A 22,014-nucleotide genomic window follows, 5' to 3' on the forward strand; every position below is an offset into this window, starting at 1 on the left:
TACACATTGTTCTTCAGAAAAAGCACTGTAGCCTTTCAATGGTGGAGTAGATCTTAGAAAAGGCCATTGTCAGACCTTACAGTCTGGTTGGTAGGTGCTGAGAGATTTGAATGATTCATGAATGAATTTGCTGAGTGTGAATGTAGTGCTTGAAGGAGCGTTTCACTCGTAGGTGAGGCTAAGCACTTGCCCGAGGTCAGGGGCTTCGAGTCTGTAGTTTTACTCCTCAGGCTACACATATCCAACCTGAAAGCAGTTAGAGGCAAAATGAGGTCATTTGCAGCCTGACTTTGGGTCAGACAACCAGAGGTGGCGGATGTTCCCGACATATTCCCCGTGTCTTTACCCAACCCAGTCTCCAAAAAAAGCGTGAAATAGCTACGTTGGTCCACCGTGATAAACGTAGTCATGTTACGTTTCCCCTCAAAATATCGTAACTATGTTACGTTATTTTGGCCCATTCATTTACATTGCTTTGCAAATAGGTCACGTGACTATCACGTTTCCCGTTAGTGAAAAGAAAAACATGGCGGACGGTCAGCATAATCTCCGTGAAAAACACAATATTTTAAGAAAGCATCAGCATTTGTATGCATTTCGATGGCATTTCTAGCGAGAAGTATGCGTTATTCTTTCATAATCTTCTATCAGAGACTGTAGAAGACCTTCCGTTTATTCGTTTCTGCGAAGATTTGAGTGTCTCTTTGGGAAAGCGTGGGAATGCAACGTTTGTTTCTGCGGTCATTTTTTTTCAGCATTAAAGGCACTAATCGCCAACACAAAGCACTCAAATCACATTATGACTTTTCAAACATAAATTGGCATATTTTTATGAGTTTTCATTGAAAGAATGCATACTTTCCGGGGGCTTGAATGCTGAACGCTTTAGCGCATGTGTGTCTCTTTCAAAACCTTCCCTTCCGTTTCAGGCTACGATTTCATGGTTACGTTGCGGTGGTTGCTATGGACGCTGGAATTGCTGCTCGGACACCTAGTTCAGTGATGCTTAACCCGGGTTCGATCGGTTAAGTCACTCTCAGGGGTTCAGCAGACACACACTCCGGTCAAGTGGTCCACGACTTCAAAAATAATGTATATAGTAAAAGTGATAGACGGGCTTTTCGATGGTGGATGGCGGAAACGGTACTCTTTTAAGGGAGATAAGCCCCGCCCCTCTCAGGCGCGAATGTGTGCGTGTTTGTGTGTGTGTGCGCGCGCACGCGCGAGGTTCGGTGAATGCGCTGATGAAGCTCGCTGCCTCATTATGTAATGATTTTATTTGAATAATCCTCCTGGCTGTTGTTTGTTTGTTTGTTTGTTTGTTTGCTTCTTTGTACGTAAATATCTGCCTTTGTACCAAATACTCTGCCAATAAAGGTTGATTAGAATAAAACAAACAAAAAATACATTTACATTGTCAGACGCACTGGTCACGTGAACGGTCACATTTAAATAAAGTTGCAAGAAGAAGAAGAAGAAGAAGAAACATGAGGAAGTCAGGTTTAAAAAAAAAAAAAATGAAATTTTTCCGTGGAAAATGCAATATGCAATAATGCTACCAAGTTTCATATTGTCTGAGTCATTGTCGTATTTGTCATTTATGTTATTTACTGTAAACGTTAACGAGGGGTCGTACATCTAATTCCGGATACTATGAAACAATTAAAAGGAACTATGAAAAAAAAAAAAAGGATATTAAGATATACCTGCATCATAACTCTATGCCGCATGCACAAGCGGGTCAGGCACAGTACGGAAACTCAACTGGGACAATACATATTAGGTAAGGGTTTGAGGTTTTAGTGTTTGAACTTTATTTGTTGTTTTGAACATAACAAGACATATGAACATAAAAAATATATCTATGTCATTTAAGACTTGGTGTCTTCCTTGGCTACCCACTCGAGGGGCCAGGTCTTCCCACTGTGAAAAAGATTTGTTATTATATCAGCAATGAATGAAATTCAAAAACATGTCAATAGAGAAGAACAGTTTTGAGTCAATTTTTTTACATGAATTCAGTAACCTGATTACTGTAGTTGACATCATTATGAAAGTTTGATTAAGGAGTACACATAAACTATTTTGATGCTTCACCCTTTAAACTGTTAAAACAATAATGAGAATAATAATAATGCTATTTCTTTGCTAATATTTGAGACGATAGAATAGAATGAAGAGACATATTGCATACCACATCGAACAGGGCTCCCACTCAATAAGTTCCATTGTTTTTCCCTAGACAGTATTAAAACATATTAACCATTAGTAAGTTAACATGTGCTTCTGTAAAAAAGAGTTTGTAGTAAATAGAAGTATCAGCATTTTCACCTGTAGACAATGAAGTAAAAGGAAAAATAAAACCTAGATAAACAAAGAACTATTATTAAGTATTAGTATAAATATGAAATTCACCATTTAAAACAGTAATATGAAAACAACATTCAAGTATAGAATATGGGATCCGACCAAAATGTGTACAAATAAGCAGTATATTCAACAGTGTGTGAATGTATTATTAGTATATATATATATATATATATATATATATATATATATATACAGTATATACACACACACACTAATATCACTGGTCATTACTTGCACTTTCTATATGCACTTTCTATGTGCATATAGAAAGTGCATATAGAGAAGTAATGACTAGTGATTTTAGTACTTATTGTATAGTTTGATGGCATGCGGCAGGAAAGATTTCCTGTATCTTTCCCTTTGGCAGATATTTCATCTCATGTTATGAGAAAACAAACCTTAAGCCTTTTGTGGTTTACGACCCTCTTGACTGGATAAAATGTTTCTGTACCAGACATCCTATGGCTGCATTCTAAAAGAGAAAAATAAAGTATACAGTTACAATGTTTTGCATGTTAATATCAATCCTTTTGACAAAAAGAAATGAAGTCAGACACAGTGGATGAAGGACTAAAATGCTAAAAATTACCAAGAAACTGAGTTCAGTGCATTATTCAGATTGCAGGGATCTTAATAGTTACTGTTAGTCCAAAAAACAAGGATAAGAAAAATGACAGGGCCACATAACTGAGTTGATCTGCATACTAGTTATTAGTATAACTAATATGCAGTAATATTTGATTAATCTTCATGTTTAATTAATTGCCTACCTCTGGCTCTGAGGGTCCTGGTGGATGGCTGGACGGCGGGGCTGGTGGTGGTGAACCTGCGGGATGGCTGGATGGCGGGGCTGGTGGTGGTGAGGCTGCGGGATGGCTGGATGGCGGGGCTGGTGGTGGTGAACCTGCGGGATGGCTGGATGGCGGGGCTGGTGGTGGTGAGGCTGCGGGATGGCTGGATGGCGGGGCTGGTGGTGGTGAGGCTGCGGGATGGCTGGATGGCGGGGCTGGTGGTGGTGAGGCTGCGGGATGGCTGGATGGCGGGGCTGGTGGTGGTGAGGCTGCGGGATGGCTGGATGGCGGGGCTGGTGGTGGTGAGGCTGCGGGATGGCTGGATGGCGGGGCTGGTGGTGGTGAGGCTGCGGGATGGCTGGATGGCGGGGCTGGTGGTGGTGAAGCTGGTGGATGGCTGGACGGAGGGGCTGGTGGTGGTGAGAATGGTGGATGGCTGCTGGTCAGTCCAACCTCAATGAAATCAAAACACAATTAAGGTTAATTTATTTTTCAATAGTAGCAGACCCTATATTACCTGCAACTGGTATTTAGAAAGTCCTCCCCGTGTCTGCGTCTATTTTCTCCGGGGACTCTGGTTTCCTGTCACAGTCCAAAGACATGCATCTTAGGTTAACTGGTGACCCTAAACTGCCTGTAGGTATGAATGGTTGTCTGTCTCTATGTCTCAGCCCTGCAATAAAGCAGCAACTTGTCCAGCGTGGACCCTGTCCTCATCCATTAACAGCTGGGATGGGCCCCAGCAACTCCTGCAATCTAATAAGCATAAGCAGTTACAAATAATGTATGTATGTATGTATTTATAAAGACCCTTGCTCAAATTTGTACTTTTAATGTATATGGGTCATCTAAAATATGCCCCTAAATACATCTGAGGTTGTCACTAAGGAGGAACTTTCATATTCCTCCACCTGAAGAGATCTTTTTGCGTGTTAGTAAAAGGTGAGATTATTGCACAACCGACACATCATCTCAAACTAGGTGTGACTGAGGAAAAACACAACCTCAATCCAAATTCAACTTCTCCATCTCAACAATGATGCTCTTCGTACAAACCTAACAGATGCAACAGTGGTGAAATTTCACAGCTCTCAGTGAGAAAGTAAATGTTGTACTGTGTGTGCTATTACCATTTTTATGCAGGAAAACGTTAAATTTGTTAAAATAAGTATTAACTATCAACTACATATTATAGAACATAACTGGAGAGGTACATAATAAAATAACAGCCTAGACTCAGACTACAAATTGATTTTATCCGTAAGTGTGGAAAATGAAAATAGCTGTCTGATCATCAGGCTTTAATAAAGTATTCATGAGATTCTGATTCTGATTCTGATCAGTTTTTATAGTACTAGGATATGTTGACAATTAAAGGTATCACAGATACAGTTCATGGGCTTACCGTCAACTACCACCTCATATAAGGTCTTCATCCTGTCGAGGCATTCCACAGCGTAGTTAGAAAGCTGCCACTTTGGGTGCAGGATATTCCCGGACCAGTTGCCAGGCGTTTTGCCTGGTTTGCGGATCATAATGATGGCCTTGTGCCCCAGTGCATGTAACTTTTCAACCTAAGTATTAAAAATATAAATTAAGATATCATACAGAATTTTCACAAGCATGAATCATACAAAAAGACATGCAACACATACCAAAATTGATGCCTCATCCATAACATGTGAGATGGTCCTATTCTTTTTCTGCTTTTTTAGCCAGTCATCTTTTTTTGCTTGAAATTTCTCAAGTCTTTTGGCAAGTCTTTGCTTTTTTGGCTGTACCGCCTGGCAAGACTTGCACGTCTTCGCAGCCACAGGAATACCTGCATTGCAGCTCGTGCAGCTGGTTGTGGTTGACCCTCTTGGCATTTTTGACCTGGAATATAAAGCAATATTTATATCTAAGCAACCAGAGGCCTGTTCTTAGCAGCCTTATCAATGTAATTAAGATAAGATACCATATCAATATTATCTCAATATAGATATAAAATCAACAATAACAGTAGATTGCTTACATGAGGAAGGATGGACTGTTGTTATAGGGTTTATATAGCACGTTAATTAGTGTAAATTGCACATTGTTGATTAAAAATGCACATTACTGATTAAGAGATATGAATACAGTGATAGTATTGCACAAATTAACATGCAAAGCTTAATTTACAACCCCCTATTCTAAGACAGAAATGCAAATACACAGTGCAGAAAAGGATCATACAGTTTACAGGTAAACTTAAAACTGTAAACAGGTTGTTCCTAGAACAAATTAATTTATAAAAAATGAAGAAAAAGATTTAACAGGATTTCTTTTGAAGTCGGAACCTGTTCTCTACACTACACTCACAAACGCACCCCCATGTTTTCTTGAAGGTTATTCATTCTTAATGGTCCTAAAAAGGCGACTAAATAAAAACGTGTCTTTCGTCTTGCTAACTGCCTAACTGCTGTTATTAGCGAGCTAGCTAGCTTGATTAGCTAGATGATGAGGCCCATGACGTTCCTTAATTAAAAACGTGACAACGAGGTGCTCACGTGCCACGTGTAATTATATTCAATAAAAATATATTCAGACTACATGAAATATTAATTACCCGTCCAGCTTCAGCTACACTGCCGTGTAAAGAGTGCGTACAGTTAGCGCCAATATGTGCACGACCCGCCTTATTCTGCCTCTGATTGGCTTACTGTGATCTGTAACCAATCACCAACACAGATAGCCAGATATATATATATATATATATATATATATATATATATATATATATATATATATATATATATATATATATATATATATATATATATATATATATATATACATATAGATAGATTAATTTAGATAATATAGAAAAATTATGAACAAAAGCTTAAACAAAAGCTATGTACATGTATAAAGCTGAATAGGTAAATATATACACATATACATATTTTTATATATCATATATCACACAGAAATATTTTTTTACTTTGGTTTCACTTAACTCTCTCTGTAGCTAAGGCTGAGAGAGAGTTATTTCTGTGTGTTCACATACCTGGCAATAAAAGTGATACTGATTCTGGATAGTAGCATATAAAGTAAAGAGCAGCATACAAAATAAAGTAAAATAAACACGTGGATGTGGGTTAGGGTTGGGGATGTATGTAAAGCTTTGGGGGAAGTCGTTCTCTCCGTGCCCTCATGACCCTGTCTGCCAGAGGGGAGTGTGCTAAAACGACATTGCCCAGGGTGTGAACAGTGAGACCTCATCTTACATCTTAGTTTCTCAGCCGGGCAGAGTAGATTCGTTCCAGAGATGGAAAAGGGACACCAATGATCTTAGATGCACCCTTAATTAGTGCCTGTCCTTTCTCTCCTCTAAGGTACAGTTGCAAAACCCCACATGCATCCATAGCCCAGATCACTTTATATGGTGCACTGATAGAAGTTGGTGAGGAATCTGTTGGAGCCAGGTTTTTCCGAGGGTCCACTGTGGGAAGAGTCTCTGCTGGGCCTTCTTCACCACTTCTCTTGTGGTCACCTCCCAGGTCAGGTCCCCTGAGAGATGATCACTTATGTAGGTGAAACTCCCCACCTGTTTCACTTCCGGTGATCACCAGACATGTATTGTGCCTCTGTGTTTTATTAAGTCTTTGATAAGCTCCTTTATCTTGTTGTTGAAGTGATTGTTCTGACACCAGGATGTGAGGGCCTGGACTTAACCCCTAACCCTAACCCTAGAGAGTGCACTACTCTATGCTGTTGTCTGCTGGGGGAGTGGCACTACAGATAAAAACTGTAGGCGCCTGGACAAAGTGGTGAAAAAGGCCAGTTCTGTTGTAGGCAGAAGACTAGACTCTCTCAGTGCTGTGGTGGAGAAACAGATGAAAAGGAAATTATATTGTTATGGATAATAATAAACATCCCCTCCACAACATCCTGGCGGGTCAGAGGACCAGCTACAGTGAGAGGCTCATCTCTCTGCACTGTAGGCCTGAGAGGTTCAGGAGGTCCTTTGTCCCCACAGCCATGAGGGTTTTTAACAGTGACTGCTGACATGTTCTTCTCTAATTTATTTAGTCATTGATATTATTGTTGATAGTATATAATCATTGTAAATATTTATATATTTACTTTTTAAGCTACTCTACTAATTTGAATTTTCCCCACCGGGGGATGAATAAAGTATTTTTCTATTCTATAAGAAGGCGAAACAGCCATCCTGTTATTACACATAATTCAGATTAAGAAGGGTGACTCTCAAACATCTGTAACTGTGTATTCTATACTGTGCATTAAATGTACAGTTTATCTTTACAGGTTAAATAATGTAATGTAGTGCAAGAAAATGTCACAATAGTGGAAATTAAAGTCATTTATTTTATATAGGAACACACAGTATGCACAAACCATATAACAATTGCAGACATTTACAATGGAGAGCACGTTGGTGTGGACTCTGCAGGTACAGCGTCAGACTGCAGTGTTCTCCAGAATGAGCCCAACGATGGCTCCCATTAGTCTTCATCTGTTGACGAGCTACTATCCAAGTTTTCTTCCTCAGAGGAAGAGTCATCCAAAGACACCATGTGTTGTCCCAGGATATGCAGATATGTTGCGCGTGCTGAAGTCTGCTGTGCTTGAACTTCACACAGTCTTCTTTTTAATATGCAGAGTAGTCCCTCACGTCCACTCTCTGTCAATGCTTCAGTGCTGCCTGAGATTGTTTGACATCAAACATTTAAATAATTAGTTAGCTTTATTATCATTATCATCAGACAAGAATAAGACACAGAAGCATATATACATACTTTGACCTGTGATTCCTTCAGAGAGCTGGGAGGAAAGATCTTCAATCTTTCTAGCCATGCTCCGCATGTACTCCCAGTGCTGCTTAATTTCCTGAACCACAATTACGGCTTCTTCCTTAAGTCTATCCAGCAGCATTACTTTGTCATAGACTTTTTTTTTCTCGATCATATCACTGTGACCTGCAGTTCATACCATCAAACATGTTAGCAATTATAGAAAGGTTTGTGCATGGGCAATTTTACACACTAAGTATCCTACTTACATTGCCATGGCCAGGAGAAGTTTTCTTTGACCAAGAGCTCGTCAGGAGGAGGGAGTTTGTCAGCATCCCCCACAACAGTGTTGTAGTCAGCAATGGCCTCGTCCAAAGCTATCTTTTCTGCCGCAATCTTTTTCCTCAATTTATGTCTCTGCTTACTGCCAACTGAAGGGTGAAACAAAAGATGATTGTGTAAAATAATAAATTTACAGGGTAATAAATAATAATAATTAAAAAAGCTTTTATGGTCTCACCTGTCTGACGATAGAGATGAAACTTTCGCTGCTTGATGCTCAGATAGAGTCCTTCAATAGTATTCTGTCGGCTGTCATTTGGAACAGTTGCTCCTTGTGAAGACAAGTAAAGTTACTTCATGTCACTCTCTGTTGACAATTAAACCAATTTTCTCCAAACCTATAATGAGAATGTGTACCACAAAGCAGGTTTACAAGATATATTGCAATATCTGGGTTCAGTAACCCCTGCATTGATTGTGGTTAACTATTAGGACAAAACTTGCTCAGTTAACCCTGACATTATCTCCAGATGTAAATGTGTTCAGTGACAGAAGCTACATGTCTTTAATACAAGTAACATTGTCAGAAACAAATATAAATCATAAATAAAAAATCAGTTGCAGCTGCATCAAACAGAGATATAAAAAAGGTGAAATGTACATTTGAGCTACAATGGGAACAAAATACTTTAAACCATTTTCAATTGATGTTATTTCCAATTAGTGGGGTCTAGATGAGAATATTCTGTAAATAGGCATAATGCACAATACTCCTCTCCCCATACTACCTGTTGTCCACTGCTGAACATCACACACCCATTGCTGTACTGTGTCTTCCTGAATAGCCAACTCGGTGGTAAGTTGTTTAAGATCTGTTGATGCATCTGGAATCCTCTGTACAGTCTGTCAAAACAAATCCAAAAACAGAAAACTGTGTCATGGAAGTTTTTGGTCAGACAAACTGGTGACAAGTTTGTCAAACAACTCCTTATTAAGAAGAATTATCCTTCTCCCCCTACCATTTTGCTTTTGTTTGCCTATTTGCACAAAAAGGGTTCTATCAGTTCTAGGACAAAAACATGCTCACACCAGGTGTTGTCTAAGTAAACATTCTGTCTGTTCTCCCTTAACTCTTACCAGTCCCACTGTGTCCCTAGGTTACACTTTGTATAATTATATAAAACAATACTGAGTAGAGTATAATTTAATAAGATTATCTTTGAATATATAGTTTTTCCATTATAAGTCAATATAGTCCATACCTTGATGTATCTTTTTGCTAATGTCCGGTCAAGGTGTTCTGCCTTCCGCTTGTTCCAGCCACTTGCCTGGATGGTAAGCATGTCTGTGCGAACTTGAAAAAAAAGCACATTAGGGCAAGAAACCAGACACTAAACAAATTAAATAATTTAGATGAAAAAATATTTACCTGCTTTTGCCATGAACTTAGAACATAAGGCTGCTCGAGAAAGGAAACTGTTTACTTGTTCAACTTCTTCTCCTAAGGTTGTACCAGCTCCTTCCTGGTTACGTCCTCCCCACTTCAACTACAAAACATTTAATGAATTGTTAGACTTTGAAAAAACATAAGAGTGGGGGGGTTTATAAAAACAATGTGTCAATAATTACCTCACACGTCCATGAATGCGCTTTAGCATGCATAATCGAAAGAAATGGGCGCATGTTCAACAGGTCTTGTAGCTCTGGGCAGAAACGGACCACCCTCTCCAGATATGGCCAGTATTTGCACACTACATCTGAGCAAAAATACTTCACAGTCTGTGAATTCAACTGTTTCTGGAGATATAATGGGTATGCAAATATTTCCCCACGGAACATATTCAGTCCTTTGAGCAAGACCCCGTGACGGCAGACAGCAACTTCCACGCCTTCCTCATCCAATTTGCTTGCTGACTTACTCGCAGACTCTCGTGCTGCCACCCATTGACCTGCACCACATCTTGCTTTCGCAGGATTCTAAAACGAGATGAAAGCAGACATATATAGATGAACTCAAACTGAATTAATTTAACAGTGAATGTCTGTAACATGTCAATGTGGTTGTCATAGTAAATACAAATTGTAAGTATACTGCATGTGTTTATCAAAATGTTACAATAAAGAAATGTAAATGTACATGTTTGGTTGTCCCATGGATGTAGTCAACAAAGGAGGACACTTCAGCATCCTTGGCCAGAAACACTCCATCAAAAAATCCATTCGGTCTAAAAAATAAATAAATAAATAGAAAGGATTAAAATAACTATTACAATAGCACTGTCCATTTTAATTTGAAAAAAATACTACACACCCCGGTTGGCTCTTAAAGCGGTAAAGTTTTCGGTTCCCATCCACTGCAACAGCCAGCATGGAGGGTGTGCATGCAGGGCACTGAAAATGCTGCACCAGAGACATCCTTTCCACTTCAAATTTGGCATAGATCCATTCCAGAAATGCCTTCTGCATAGTATCCCCACATATCTGGCCGCTCTAAAAGGAAAACGTAAAAGTAAGGCCATGATAAAATTAGATCAATACATTTGAAAATCGTCGCATTGAAAAAGAAAAATTACATACGAGGGGACATTTGCCATTACATGTCTGGCCAATACCTAGCCAAATGTTGTTTCCTCCGGTGTATGCTCCCCTGCTGACTAGAACCTTGATCTTTCTGCCTGCTTGATCATACTACCTAGGGGTCACCCCTTTGTTCCTTCCTTTCTGACTTTGTCTGGGACCCATCCCTGCATTCAACTCCAATAAACTTGCACCATCTCAGCAATCTTGGTTGTTTTCTTCAACAACATCTTGTACTCACCCGACCAAAGACTTTTGTGCGGTGTTCTAGCATGCTAACAAAAGCTTGCCGTGACATTCCTGGGGCAGTGATCTTGAGATCCTCAAATGTACTGAACAAATCCACAGTGTACAAAGTGTCAAAGTTGGCTGTGGCTGGCCAATAACCACTGTCAACGAGATCACCTATGTCCAGTGACCAGGACTTTCCGCAGGGGCAGCTGACACATGGAAGGGACAGATTGTAACGACCTGAATATCAAAATAAAAATAAGTTACTCCAATATACAAGGAATATAAAAAGGTCAATACTGTATTAAAAGACTAGTTTGGAAAATCCTTACCGTTCATTCCAATCAAAATTACTTGCTTTCCTGGAGAAACACTTGTTTGTCCATAGGAACAATCGCAGTGAGGAAGCCTGATTGGTAAGTAACACTCTACAGAATAAAATAAGAACATTTCACATAATAAATAATTGGAAAATAAGGGTGTTTTTTTAGTGTGATATAGGTTAATATTGAATTTAACACATTTTAATTACAAAATAGCTCACATAGTGATTAATTGGTTACCTTTTTCATGGTAGGAGAATTTTCCTCCCTCATCTTCCTTGATGTATGTGGAAGGTGACAATGGCCTAAAAAAACCCTCTATCATAGAAGTTCTGTTATGGAGTACCATAGACTCATGTATTGCAATATCACACGCAGTGCAGTAAAGTGGTCTTGGCAAACAATCTCTGCATGTCACTACTGCAAGCTTTTGTCCACAGTGTTGGCATAGTCCCTGTTTAGGCCTCTGTGATGATAACATCTGGTTAACCATAAAGGGCCTTAACGTACTCCACTTTTCAAAGGTTAAACGTTGCCTTTCCTTCCACTGGGATGAGACAGGTTCTTCAACAGGACATTCCAAGAGGTCTTGAACTTCTTGGATAAGGGAGTCTAAAAGACAAAGGAGAAAATTAGCTGTAAAGTAAGGTTAAATGTAGCTAAACACAACAACAAGAAAACAAAAACACGAGAAGAGAGAATAAGAAAAGTAACCTAAGTTTTGGCTGGTCTCTGTCTCTGCCTTTTGTCCATATGTCGACGAACAGGAAGGTTCTGCGCTCCCAGACGTCACTGCCAACAGTATAAAGATAATTAGAATAATTAGAATTAATAATTTAGTTCATTAAAATAAATAAATAATTATAAGCTAGCTATAAGCTTGAAGACCACGAACCAGTGGCGGGTCCCCGTTTCCGTTTCTCCCCAGTCCTACGTCTTTTTGGGAGAGGTTGGCCGTCTTCATCTTCTTCAAGCCAAACACCTTTTTGGTGGCTTGAAGCTGACTCTTTTCTTTGCTTGACGTGAAACACAAACTCTTTAATATCAGGCAACAGTAAAAAAAAACGTTCCATACACACTACTTCTCAGAAATAACTATACGTTTCAAGTGACTATATTAAACGACGCTACCAAGGGCGAAGGTGCAAATTAGGAAAAAATATCTCGGCACTCTACATTTCTCAGAATATATTCTTCGTACCTTATATTCTTCTAAAAACAGGTCGGCAAGAAATAGCTGATCTTTCTTGTCGTCTACGATCCTTACACGACTCTTCCTCATGTTTTTCTTTTTCTTCCTATCCTCCTCCTCCTCCATCTTTTTTCTTCTTCTTCTTCTTCTTCTTCTGTTTCTTCTTCTTCTTCTTCTTGCAACTTTATTTAAATGTGACCGTTCACGTGACCAGTGCGTCTGACAATGTAAATGTATTTTTTGTTTGTTTTATTCTAATCAACCTTTATTGGCAGAGTATTTGGTACAAAGGCAGATATTTACGTACAAAGAAGCAAACAAACAAACAAACAAACAAACAAACAACAGCCAGGAGGATTATTCAAATAAAATCATTACATAATGAGGCAGCGAGCTTCATCAGCGCATTCACCGAACCTCGCGCGTGCGCGCGCACACACACACAAACACGCACACATTCGCGCCTGAGAGGGGCGGGGCTTATCTCCCTTAAAAGAGTACCGTTTCCGCCATCCACCATCGAAAAGCCCGTCTATCACTTTTACTATATACATTATTTTTGAAGTCGTGGACCACTTGACCGGAGTGTGTGTCTGCTGAACCCCTGAGAGTGACTTAACCGATCGAACCCGGGTTAAGCATCACTGAACTAGGTGTCCGAGCAGCAATTCCAGCGTCCATAGCAACCACCGCAACGTAACCATGAAATCGTAGCCTGAAACGGAAGGGAAGGTTTTGAAAGAGACACACATGCGCTAAAGCGTTCAGCATTCAAGCCCCCGGAAAGTATGCATTCTTTCAATGAAAACTCATAAAAATATGCCAATTTATGTTTGAAAAGTCATAATGTGATTTGAGTGCTTTGTGTTGGCGATTAGTGCCTTTAATGCTGAAAAAAAATGACCGCAGAAACAAACGTTGCATTCCCACGCTTTCCCAAAGAGACACTCAAATCTTCGCAGAAACGAATAAACGGAAGGTCTTCTACAGTCTCTGATAGAAGATTATGAAAGAATAACGCATACTTCTCGCTAGAAATGCCATCGAAATGCATACAAATGCTGATGCTTTCTTAAAATATTGTGTTTTTCACGGAGATTATGCTGACCGTCCGCCATGTTTTTCTTTTCACTAACGGGAAACGTGATAGTCACGTGACCTATTTGCAAAGCAATGTAAATGAATGGGCCAAAATAACGTAACATAGTTACGATATTTTGAGGGGAAACGTAACATGACTACGTTTATCACGGTGGACCAACGTAGCTATTTCACGCTTTTTTTGGAGACTGGGTTGCTTTACCCTAACTGAGTTCATGAATCAGCTGGAGGGTTCTATGGGATTTTTTTGGTCCTTACAGCATTTTCCCTCTCTCTCTCTCTTTCTCGCACACCCACCCACAGACACACACATACACACAGACACCAACACACACATTCTGACAGAGGTAGATGGTGATAGGGACGAGGATGGAAGACATGTTTCTGGAGGAGAGGCAGCCAATGTTATTTGTTATAATTCAGCTTTAATTTCAATATTTTCAAACCTTCCCGGAGATTTATATGTGCTGCCTGAACCAACATCAATCTTGACAGAGTCCCGGCCGGCTCCTCAACTGTGCCTGTGTCACATGATCGATGTTTTTCCCTGGCCCCCCCCCAAACATTTCTCGGGGTCACTTGGGCCTCTGTCAAGCTTGGTTAATTTTGTATTCTCAGCTCCACGAGTATTAGCATATGATTATATCCTTATAGCATACATATTCTATAGCCATGCATGGGGATTTTCAAAAAGTGCTCCTTTTTTTTATGGGGGAATGTGAAAAGACCGGAGGAGACGAAGAGGAGGAAGGAGTGGATGGGGGCTTGGCAGGATGTTTTCACAGCTGTCATGGTGATGAATTGGGCTCTTATGATTAATCTGTATTTAAGTATAACACAACCATCTCCAGACAGTTGAGCCCAGCCCAGTCGCAGTGGAACGGGGCCGATCAACAGCAAAACATGTTGATTATATTGAACGGAGAAAGTCGTTTTCACTTAACTGCATTATTAGCCCTATTAGATGAAAGTCATTATTTACAGCCTGCACATGGGCACTCTCCAAAGTTAGAAATCAGTCAACAGTGTAGTCATGTGAAGTTCACCTCCCAGTATTGTAGTAAAATTGTAAGAGACCGAATGGGTGGCCATCAAAGCGTCTTCATCCATTGACTCTGTGAGGACAACCCCCCCCCGCCCCCTCCCATCTTTATTGTTTGTCTTGGTGATATAGCTTTTTGGAGCCAAGTTAGACCAAAAGCCAGATTTGGGCTCCCACCCCGGCAATTTAGTTCCCACATGACCTTGCGGCGATGCAAAAACGTCCGCGGCTAACAGCTGCCAACTGGGGCGACAGATTTCTGTGGGCCAAATCAAACCTCTGAAACTCCAAACAGCTGAACCGAGCGGCGAAGAGCAAATAAAAATCACAACGTTGCATGTTATTGCTCTTCTGAGGCCCTTGTGCTCTCCATTTCGAGGCTTCAGCTATCATTAGTCTTCATAATAAGAGCTTTCCCATATGCTTCTGTCCACATGATGTTATGATTGGGACATAACATGTTATGACTGCACATTCCAAAGCAGTGTTACAGGTCAAGTGAGGGACGGACTTAGTGGGGGTGCTAAAGGGTGAAGAGCTGCCAGAGAGTCGTGGTTACCGGTGCTGACAGACATCAAACACGATCTGATGGTAACCGAGTTGGGCATGCTGGAGTGACACTGTACGCTCACTCTGTTATCCTGCCTTTCTTTTTTTTTTTGTCAGTTGACTGTTAGGAAAAAAACAAAGTGCTCACATTGGGGTGTCTTCGTTAAAAATTAGACTATCACAGTGTATCATGGGAAAGTATTTTATTTATACTTAAATGTGTATTTTGCTCTATTTTTTTTATCATTTACAAATTGAAGTAACCGCTGTTTGTATTCGTGAAATGAGGTGGTCGGACTCATCTCTGAATTCGCGTCTATAAGATTTAATTAGAAAAGCCATTTAAAGGTGACGGATTGAAAGGTCTTTGGAGATGTCCGTAGCTTCCCTTGGCTGAGCTGATGGGAGAAAGGGAGATAAGAACGCAAGAGCTGACAATGATTAATGAGCTGGTATGTCTACCTGCCTAATCCAATGCACCAGACGCTGTAAATAACGCTTAAATATCTCTTTAAGCTCTTTCTACAATTACTCTAAAGGCCTTTGTTTATTTACATATTCATGACACCAGAAGAGAAATAAATAGTTTGACGTATTTGACAGGCGGAGGGTTTTAAAGGACTGGAATGAGGCACATTTTGATAGTGAAGCCACATAAAATGTGTCATGTCGAAAATATATATGTGATTTAAATTCCCACACACCACTGAAATCTCCCCACCTTGAAGTTCCATCCACCCAATGTGAACGCCAGCATTTACTGACCTTGCCTTTTATGCTGCAAGCTAATTTATACAAATGTAAGCATTTCTTTCCCCTTCATGCTCTATAGCTGGCGTTTGTTAGCCTTTTCTGGGTGTTTTGGGTCTTTCCTTGAAAACCCAAATCTCTTCCCCTTTCTGGCTGCCCCCATGGAATAACAAGTGTGCGAAGAGATAGAACAGGGAGGGGTGGGGGGAGGGGGGGTCTGAAATTAAGGCTTTGCAGCGGTTCACTGCCTCTCCACTTAAATGAAAGACATTCATGCATTTTAAAAAGGGATGGAGCATTTTAATGAAAATGTATACTCTGTGGCAAATGCCGTTGTAAAACTCGAATAAAGAATTCGATGGGCAAGGTTAAAAATAAACAGGCGTTGTGGAGGATAAACAGAAGGAGGGAACATTACAGATGTACATGGTTTGGCTCCGTCATCGAGGCTGATGCCTCACTGTGTAAATTTACCTTAGTCTTTGCGGGTAATTGATTTGCGTAGGCTCTGCTTTGCGGTAAGACAATGGTGCAAAGACAATATTGTTTGAGTAAAAATTTGAATTTGAAACCAAATATATACTATGGAAAAAATTACATCAATCATGACAAAGAACATCAACATAATCCAACTTCATTTTCATTTTCAGTTCTTCTTCTTTTGCAGCATGTGGCGTCTAGAGAACGTGACCGCCGGGTATTCACAGGAATAACTATATAATAACAGAAGCATGACAGTATGTGGCTTATTATGAAAGCCCATAAGCCACACAGCTACCGATGCAAAATAGTGTACATTTCACACCAATCAACACACATGTAAAAAGTCTGTTTTCCATTCTCCTGCATTCCTTGTCCTGTACATCATCTAATAGTTGCTCTGCAACAGCATGGTGCAATTACTAAGACGCAGTGGATTCCTCTTGATAAAAAACAGACCTCTCTTTATAAGAAGAAGCTGATAAGCCAAGAAAATGTTTTTTTTTTCTTCTGTTTTCACCAGTGCTGTAGAGGTTCCACAACAGCTCCGACAGAGTACGGCAAACATTCAGTGTCTCTCTGGCAATGCGCAGGAAAGAGGAGAGATAAAATGCTTCAGTTTTACAGTCTCAGGCTGTGTCCACTACAAGCTGACTGGCTGGCTGTGACACTTTGGACCAGGCAGCGGCAGATGGCGGTCACACGTCTGCACTGGTCAGGGGCTGCAGAGAAAAACACAACGGTTCCATGAGAAAGGGGAGACTGTGGAGAAAGCTTTCTTGGCAGATGTTGGTACTCAGCCAGGAGGAAGCCTCGGATGCCGGTGGGACCGGAGGCCACGAACATGGAGTGTACAGAAAGTACGCCGACCCACAGACATCTAGACTGGGTTGCACCTAGTATAAGGAATGATTGAACCTGAGGTTAGTTCTGAGTTCTGAGTTTAGAAAACGCCTCGTTAATCTAAGCAGAGCTTGTTGCACAATTACATACAAATCTTAGTTCTATAAATCTAACTCTAAACCAAAATAAAGACAGTTAAATTAATATGAATATGCTTGCCTACCCAAATTATAAAGAAGAAATGTTCATTTGCAGAACAAGAACTTTTTTTCTCTCCAACTCTTTCCACGCTCGGCTGAGGAATTCAGCAACGGCATCATTGAATCATTATATTATATTATATTATTATATCATTATAATAATTATTTTTGGCTAATCCATCTAGAAAAGAAAACCTCCTCCAGTCGAAAATTGATCACATCTTAAACAGTAGTTTTATCATCCCCGGTTATTTTAAGTTTGCTGTAGTAATGCAAGTTCAAAACATGATTTAATGGGGTAAGTAATGGATTGTGGTGGGAGTGACCCAGCCTCAGTATTGATATCACATGAACCAATGCTGTTCAAGGTAACACGCAATCTAGTCATCCCAAAGGAAAACTAACTCCAATATTCATCACCGGGGAAAAGATGTGTTTTGGTAGTTGTTACCAGCTCCAGCTCCAACAGTGTGTAGCTGGTATTGATTTCCCTACTGTTGGCCTTTGTGTGGGTGTGTGTCATTGTGGTAGATGTACTCTTTGAGACACCAAGCGGGAACTACCTCAAAAGCCGATTTGAGTTCAACGCCAGGTTTTTTTTCTTTTTCTGTGGACAGATGTTGTCACAGGTTGCAGAATACATGTTTAGATGAGAAAAAAAAAGAAGACAGTGTTGAAGGTGTGGTCTGTGCAAGGGTGCTGGCAGTAGGCGAGAATAACTAAGGATCCTGCTTTAACTTCACTGCTGATCTGATGCAATTGCGATAGACTGCGCAAATAAGGAGTTAGTCTGACTTCCTGCTAAGGCAACATATGTGTGTATTAATGCTGACCATTTAGAGGGATTGTGCTTAGAAAAGCCAAATGTATAAAAGTTACCGTAGGTATGTTGAACTTGTTTTGTGGTTCACATCCTTGGTTTTATTCTACCTAACTTGTTACTAGTAGTGGAATTCCAGTGCCATTGGAAAAGCCAAGCGGTAAAACCAAAGCCTTTGCATTTACAGATGTATCCCAGGATTGGTCACTTTTAGGTCCGTCATGATTTGGTCTTCATTGTGAGCTTCTCAGTTTGCACGAATTGCAGGGCTGGTTTTAATGGTAAAAAGATTCAGGAATAACAATACAAGGAGTTTTCAAGTGAACACGGAGCAAGTCTTTTTTTAAAGAGATTCTCCTAAAATTGGTCCCTTAGGAGCTCATTTCAAGCCCTAGTATATTTTTCTGATACAGGGTTTTGAAAAACACAATATTACTATTTCAACCTCATCAACAACATGAGCACGAACAGGGGAGAAAACACGGATGTTGCATGCATTGGAGAGTGAAGGACTGTTTACAGGCTGGTCAGACACTGCAGTGTAATTTCAATCAGCCTGACTTCACCCACATTCAAAGCACAGCTCATTAGCACTCACCTCTGTGGACACACTGTTTTGTCCCCTTGATTGAAGGGCCTCGGCTCCAATTAATATCCGAGAGGGCCGACATTTCAAATGAGAATCTGTCCTCTCTTGTTTGGAGCACATTGCAACATTTAATGAAGGTGCACAAATAGGAATTTCTAGTATCGATGGCTAAAGGTGTTTACCTTTGATCTTTTTTTAATGTGTGCATATTCTCTGCAAGTGCTCCCTTTATAAAAAATATCATTGCTTCATATTTAACAAAATTGGATGTTTGCACAATAGTGAAGATATTCACGCTGTGATTCTTGAGACTAGGGATTAAATGAGTTGTGTTTGTGTGTGTGTGTTCACAAGGTTTATTAGTGTGTCTTAAATTGGGATTCACACAACACCCTGTTTCATATGCCGTTAGCCATCAGTTCACATAACCGCTTTGGTGGATTTAAGGCCAGTTTCTGTGTCTTTCTCCCGCTCGCACCTAGTGTCGCTCCGGGTGGCCGTTTTAGGGGTGTTAAGTAACACGTGCCACGCCGTTTCCCTTCCCCCCTTCCCCCCTTCCACACCAGGCCCTACAGGTTGTTTAGCATATCAGACAGGGCTCTTTTGTTGCCCGAGCTCAAGGGCACTTATAGGGATGTCGTCCCCTCACAGCTAATTGGTGTGCCCTTCTCTTAACGAAACAAGCTCAGGAAATAAATAACTAATGTGCCCCTTGGTAGGCTCATTAGCCAAGCGCAGATTTGCTGCTCCGCAACTTTTTCTCGCTCTCACTCCATCTCACTCAACATTCACGCCACACTCCGAGCCCACCTACCACACACCCACATCGTTGGATTGTAGTCTCCCTCGTTTTCCACCTGCACGTTCGGTCTCTCCCTCTGCCAGGAGAGATCAACGTAATGAGGATGTTAAATTGTCTTTTGGAAACTCCTCGGGTTTAAACAAACCGCTCTGTTCACAGGGCAATAAGAGATACTGTTGTCGTTGCGGACATAAAAGCCGCTGAAGACATTAAAACTAAAAATTCTTTTAAGTGCAACTCAGTGACGTGCGTGGGCGTTGGGGAAATGTCAGAGCCGTGCTGTAATTAATGAAGTACCGAGCAGTTGTGTTTTTTGATACACCGAATGAATCTGCATGTTTAAGAGATCACTTGGCAAAGTAATTGTAGTTCATCGAGGTCAGTGGTTTGAAAAGAAAATATCTTTTGAGGTCCTCAAGGGGATTTAGGCAGGTTCCGACATACATTTGCTTCCAGTTCGTCCAATTTCTTTTGATTTTAATAAATTGTAAAAAGGACATTTTTCTTGCCACTGGACGCACTTCATAAACACTGTTGTTACATTTTGGATGTCCTAGCTCAGAAGAAAGGTCTCAGATTTTCCTTGGTGAATATACCTGGCAGGGATGTCAGTTACCTCAATGAAATATGAATTGCTTAATAAATGATTGCTCCTGGCAGGAAAATGATTTATGGATGGATATACCCCTCTGCTATTTTGTCGAATAGAACATTTTAATACATTTAATACATTTCTTTTTGAAAGGATACATTTTCTACCTAATGGTCAGGTACCTACATCTGAAGCATCTTGCAGCCGAGATATATAACATTTTTTGCTGAATACACATTTTGTCTGGAATAGAAAGCTTTGGGGATTACACTGGTGCTGGTTTGAGACGTCAAACTATGAATGATGACACTGCCTGTGTGAAATCAAAAGGGGAGAACTATTTGAAAAGTTGAAGCGATATATTTTAAATATGAATCTTTGGGATATTAAGTTTAATTTAGGTGCTATTCAATTTATAGACTCAATCATGCTCAATTATTTGGTCTGCTTAAGCCCAGAAATGTAAAAAAATATATAAAGAGTATATAGAGTAGTTAAGTATCAAGGCATTGACTTAAAAAATATACATTTTACAATAAGACCACAAGTTTCTCCTATTGAAGGCTCAAAAGGCAAACTGTCCTTGGCTAAGCACAGGCCTTAGCCTGTTGACACAGTTCCATTTGTGAACCATAACCGGCGCATTTCACTGAATTGAGGCGCTCTCAAGTGTAACTTCAATAAATATATGACACAACGTCATCTTTTAGTGGTTATCTTTAACCTTTTTTATGGATCTTTCTCATTGTTAAATGCAGCAGCTTTCTTGTACCACGGTAAGTTTAGCAAATGAAAATGTCATCCCGCATGCCGTCATAAAGGGTAAAAGGAGATAAGAGCGAATGGCTTAAAGCACATTTCCCATTGGAGCCTGTTTTCAAGTACAAAGGACTATATATCTCTGTAAAACAGCTCCTGGGGGGATATGGGATAATGTAAATAGTTCACTGTATGCAAAAGCACAAAAGCACGCATGCTTACAAGGCATAGTTCATATGTGAATTCAGACATGCATACAAGCAGACACACCCAGCGCTCTGTTTGGCAAATGAATGACTGGCAGAGAGACATGAATACCCATTAGTCCCTAATGACTAACTTTCCAAACGTACAACTCTCGACTACAATCGAGCAAATCATTGATTGCCTAAGAGAGACTGTCTAAAAAATGAATTATCATGTTCCATGTTGTCACTAAAGCCTGAGTAATTTCCTCTTTAGTTCTGCAGCAAATAACCTGCATTCAGAGACCATGACAATGAACATCGTTCCTCACGAAACTGCTTTGAATCTTAAACACTTCACATATCGGACCCTCACAGCAGTGGTGCACAGGCAACCAATAAAACCTGTATCAGCTTACTTTAGATGAACCGTGCTCGGGCAGCTATTCCTTAACTTAATGGCTCTGCTTCAGGTAATGGTGGAGAGCCGGGGCATCTTTTTAAATTAATTTTGATTTCTGAGCTCAGTTGAAACATAATCAGGTTACGCCAGAGTGCCACTGCTTTGCTTTTATAGATTACCCAAAACACACACACACACACGCAAACACAGACAGGGTAGTATTACCATCTTTGTGAAATCCTACATTCACTTTCATTATTCCCAATTGATCACCCTGATCCCCTCCTTAGCATGCCCCTCCCCAACGCAGGAACAGTGCTGGGCTTAAAATGTAGATTGAACATGTTACTGT

At 40.3% G+C, this 22,014-nt stretch overlaps 1 protein-coding gene and 1 long non-coding RNA gene across 2 annotated transcripts; both read right to left on the reverse strand.

Annotated features, from left to right (window-relative positions):
- Positions 1 to 1,193: 1,193 nt before the first annotated feature.
- On the reverse strand, positions 1,194 to 3,256 carry LOC119199479 (uncharacterized). The gene is made up of 3 exons (XR_005114760.2): positions 3,141 to 3,256; positions 2,769 to 2,842; positions 1,194 to 2,238 (listed from the first exon to the last, which is right to left on the reverse strand). It is a non-coding gene; the product is annotated as an uncharacterized LOC119199479 (long non-coding RNA).
- A 4,086-nt stretch (positions 3,257 to 7,342) lies between these two features.
- LOC119205320 (uncharacterized) lies at positions 7,343 to 13,579 on the reverse strand. Its single transcript, XM_037457389.2, has 16 exons — positions 12,557 to 13,579; positions 12,251 to 12,371; positions 12,070 to 12,147; positions 11,596 to 11,967; positions 11,365 to 11,460; positions 11,043 to 11,272; positions 10,536 to 10,714; positions 10,362 to 10,449; positions 9,854 to 10,201; positions 9,654 to 9,771; positions 9,487 to 9,578; positions 9,013 to 9,127; positions 8,463 to 8,555; positions 8,212 to 8,373; positions 7,949 to 8,128; positions 7,343 to 7,854 (listed from the first exon to the last, which is right to left on the reverse strand). The coding sequence occupies exons 1-16, from the start codon at positions 12,671 to 12,673 to the stop codon at positions 7,655 to 7,657; spliced, it is 2,589 nt and encodes an 862-aa protein (XP_037313286.2). The 5' UTR covers positions 12,674 to 13,579; the 3' UTR covers positions 7,343 to 7,654.
- Between the last annotated feature and the right edge of the window lie 8,435 nt (positions 13,580 to 22,014).

Source organism: Pungitius pungitius, chromosome 15 (assembly GCF_949316345.1).
Source record: "Pungitius pungitius chromosome 15, fPunPun2.1, whole genome shotgun sequence".
Taxonomy (NCBI): Eukaryota; Metazoa; Chordata; class Actinopteri; order Perciformes; family Gasterosteidae; genus Pungitius; species Pungitius pungitius.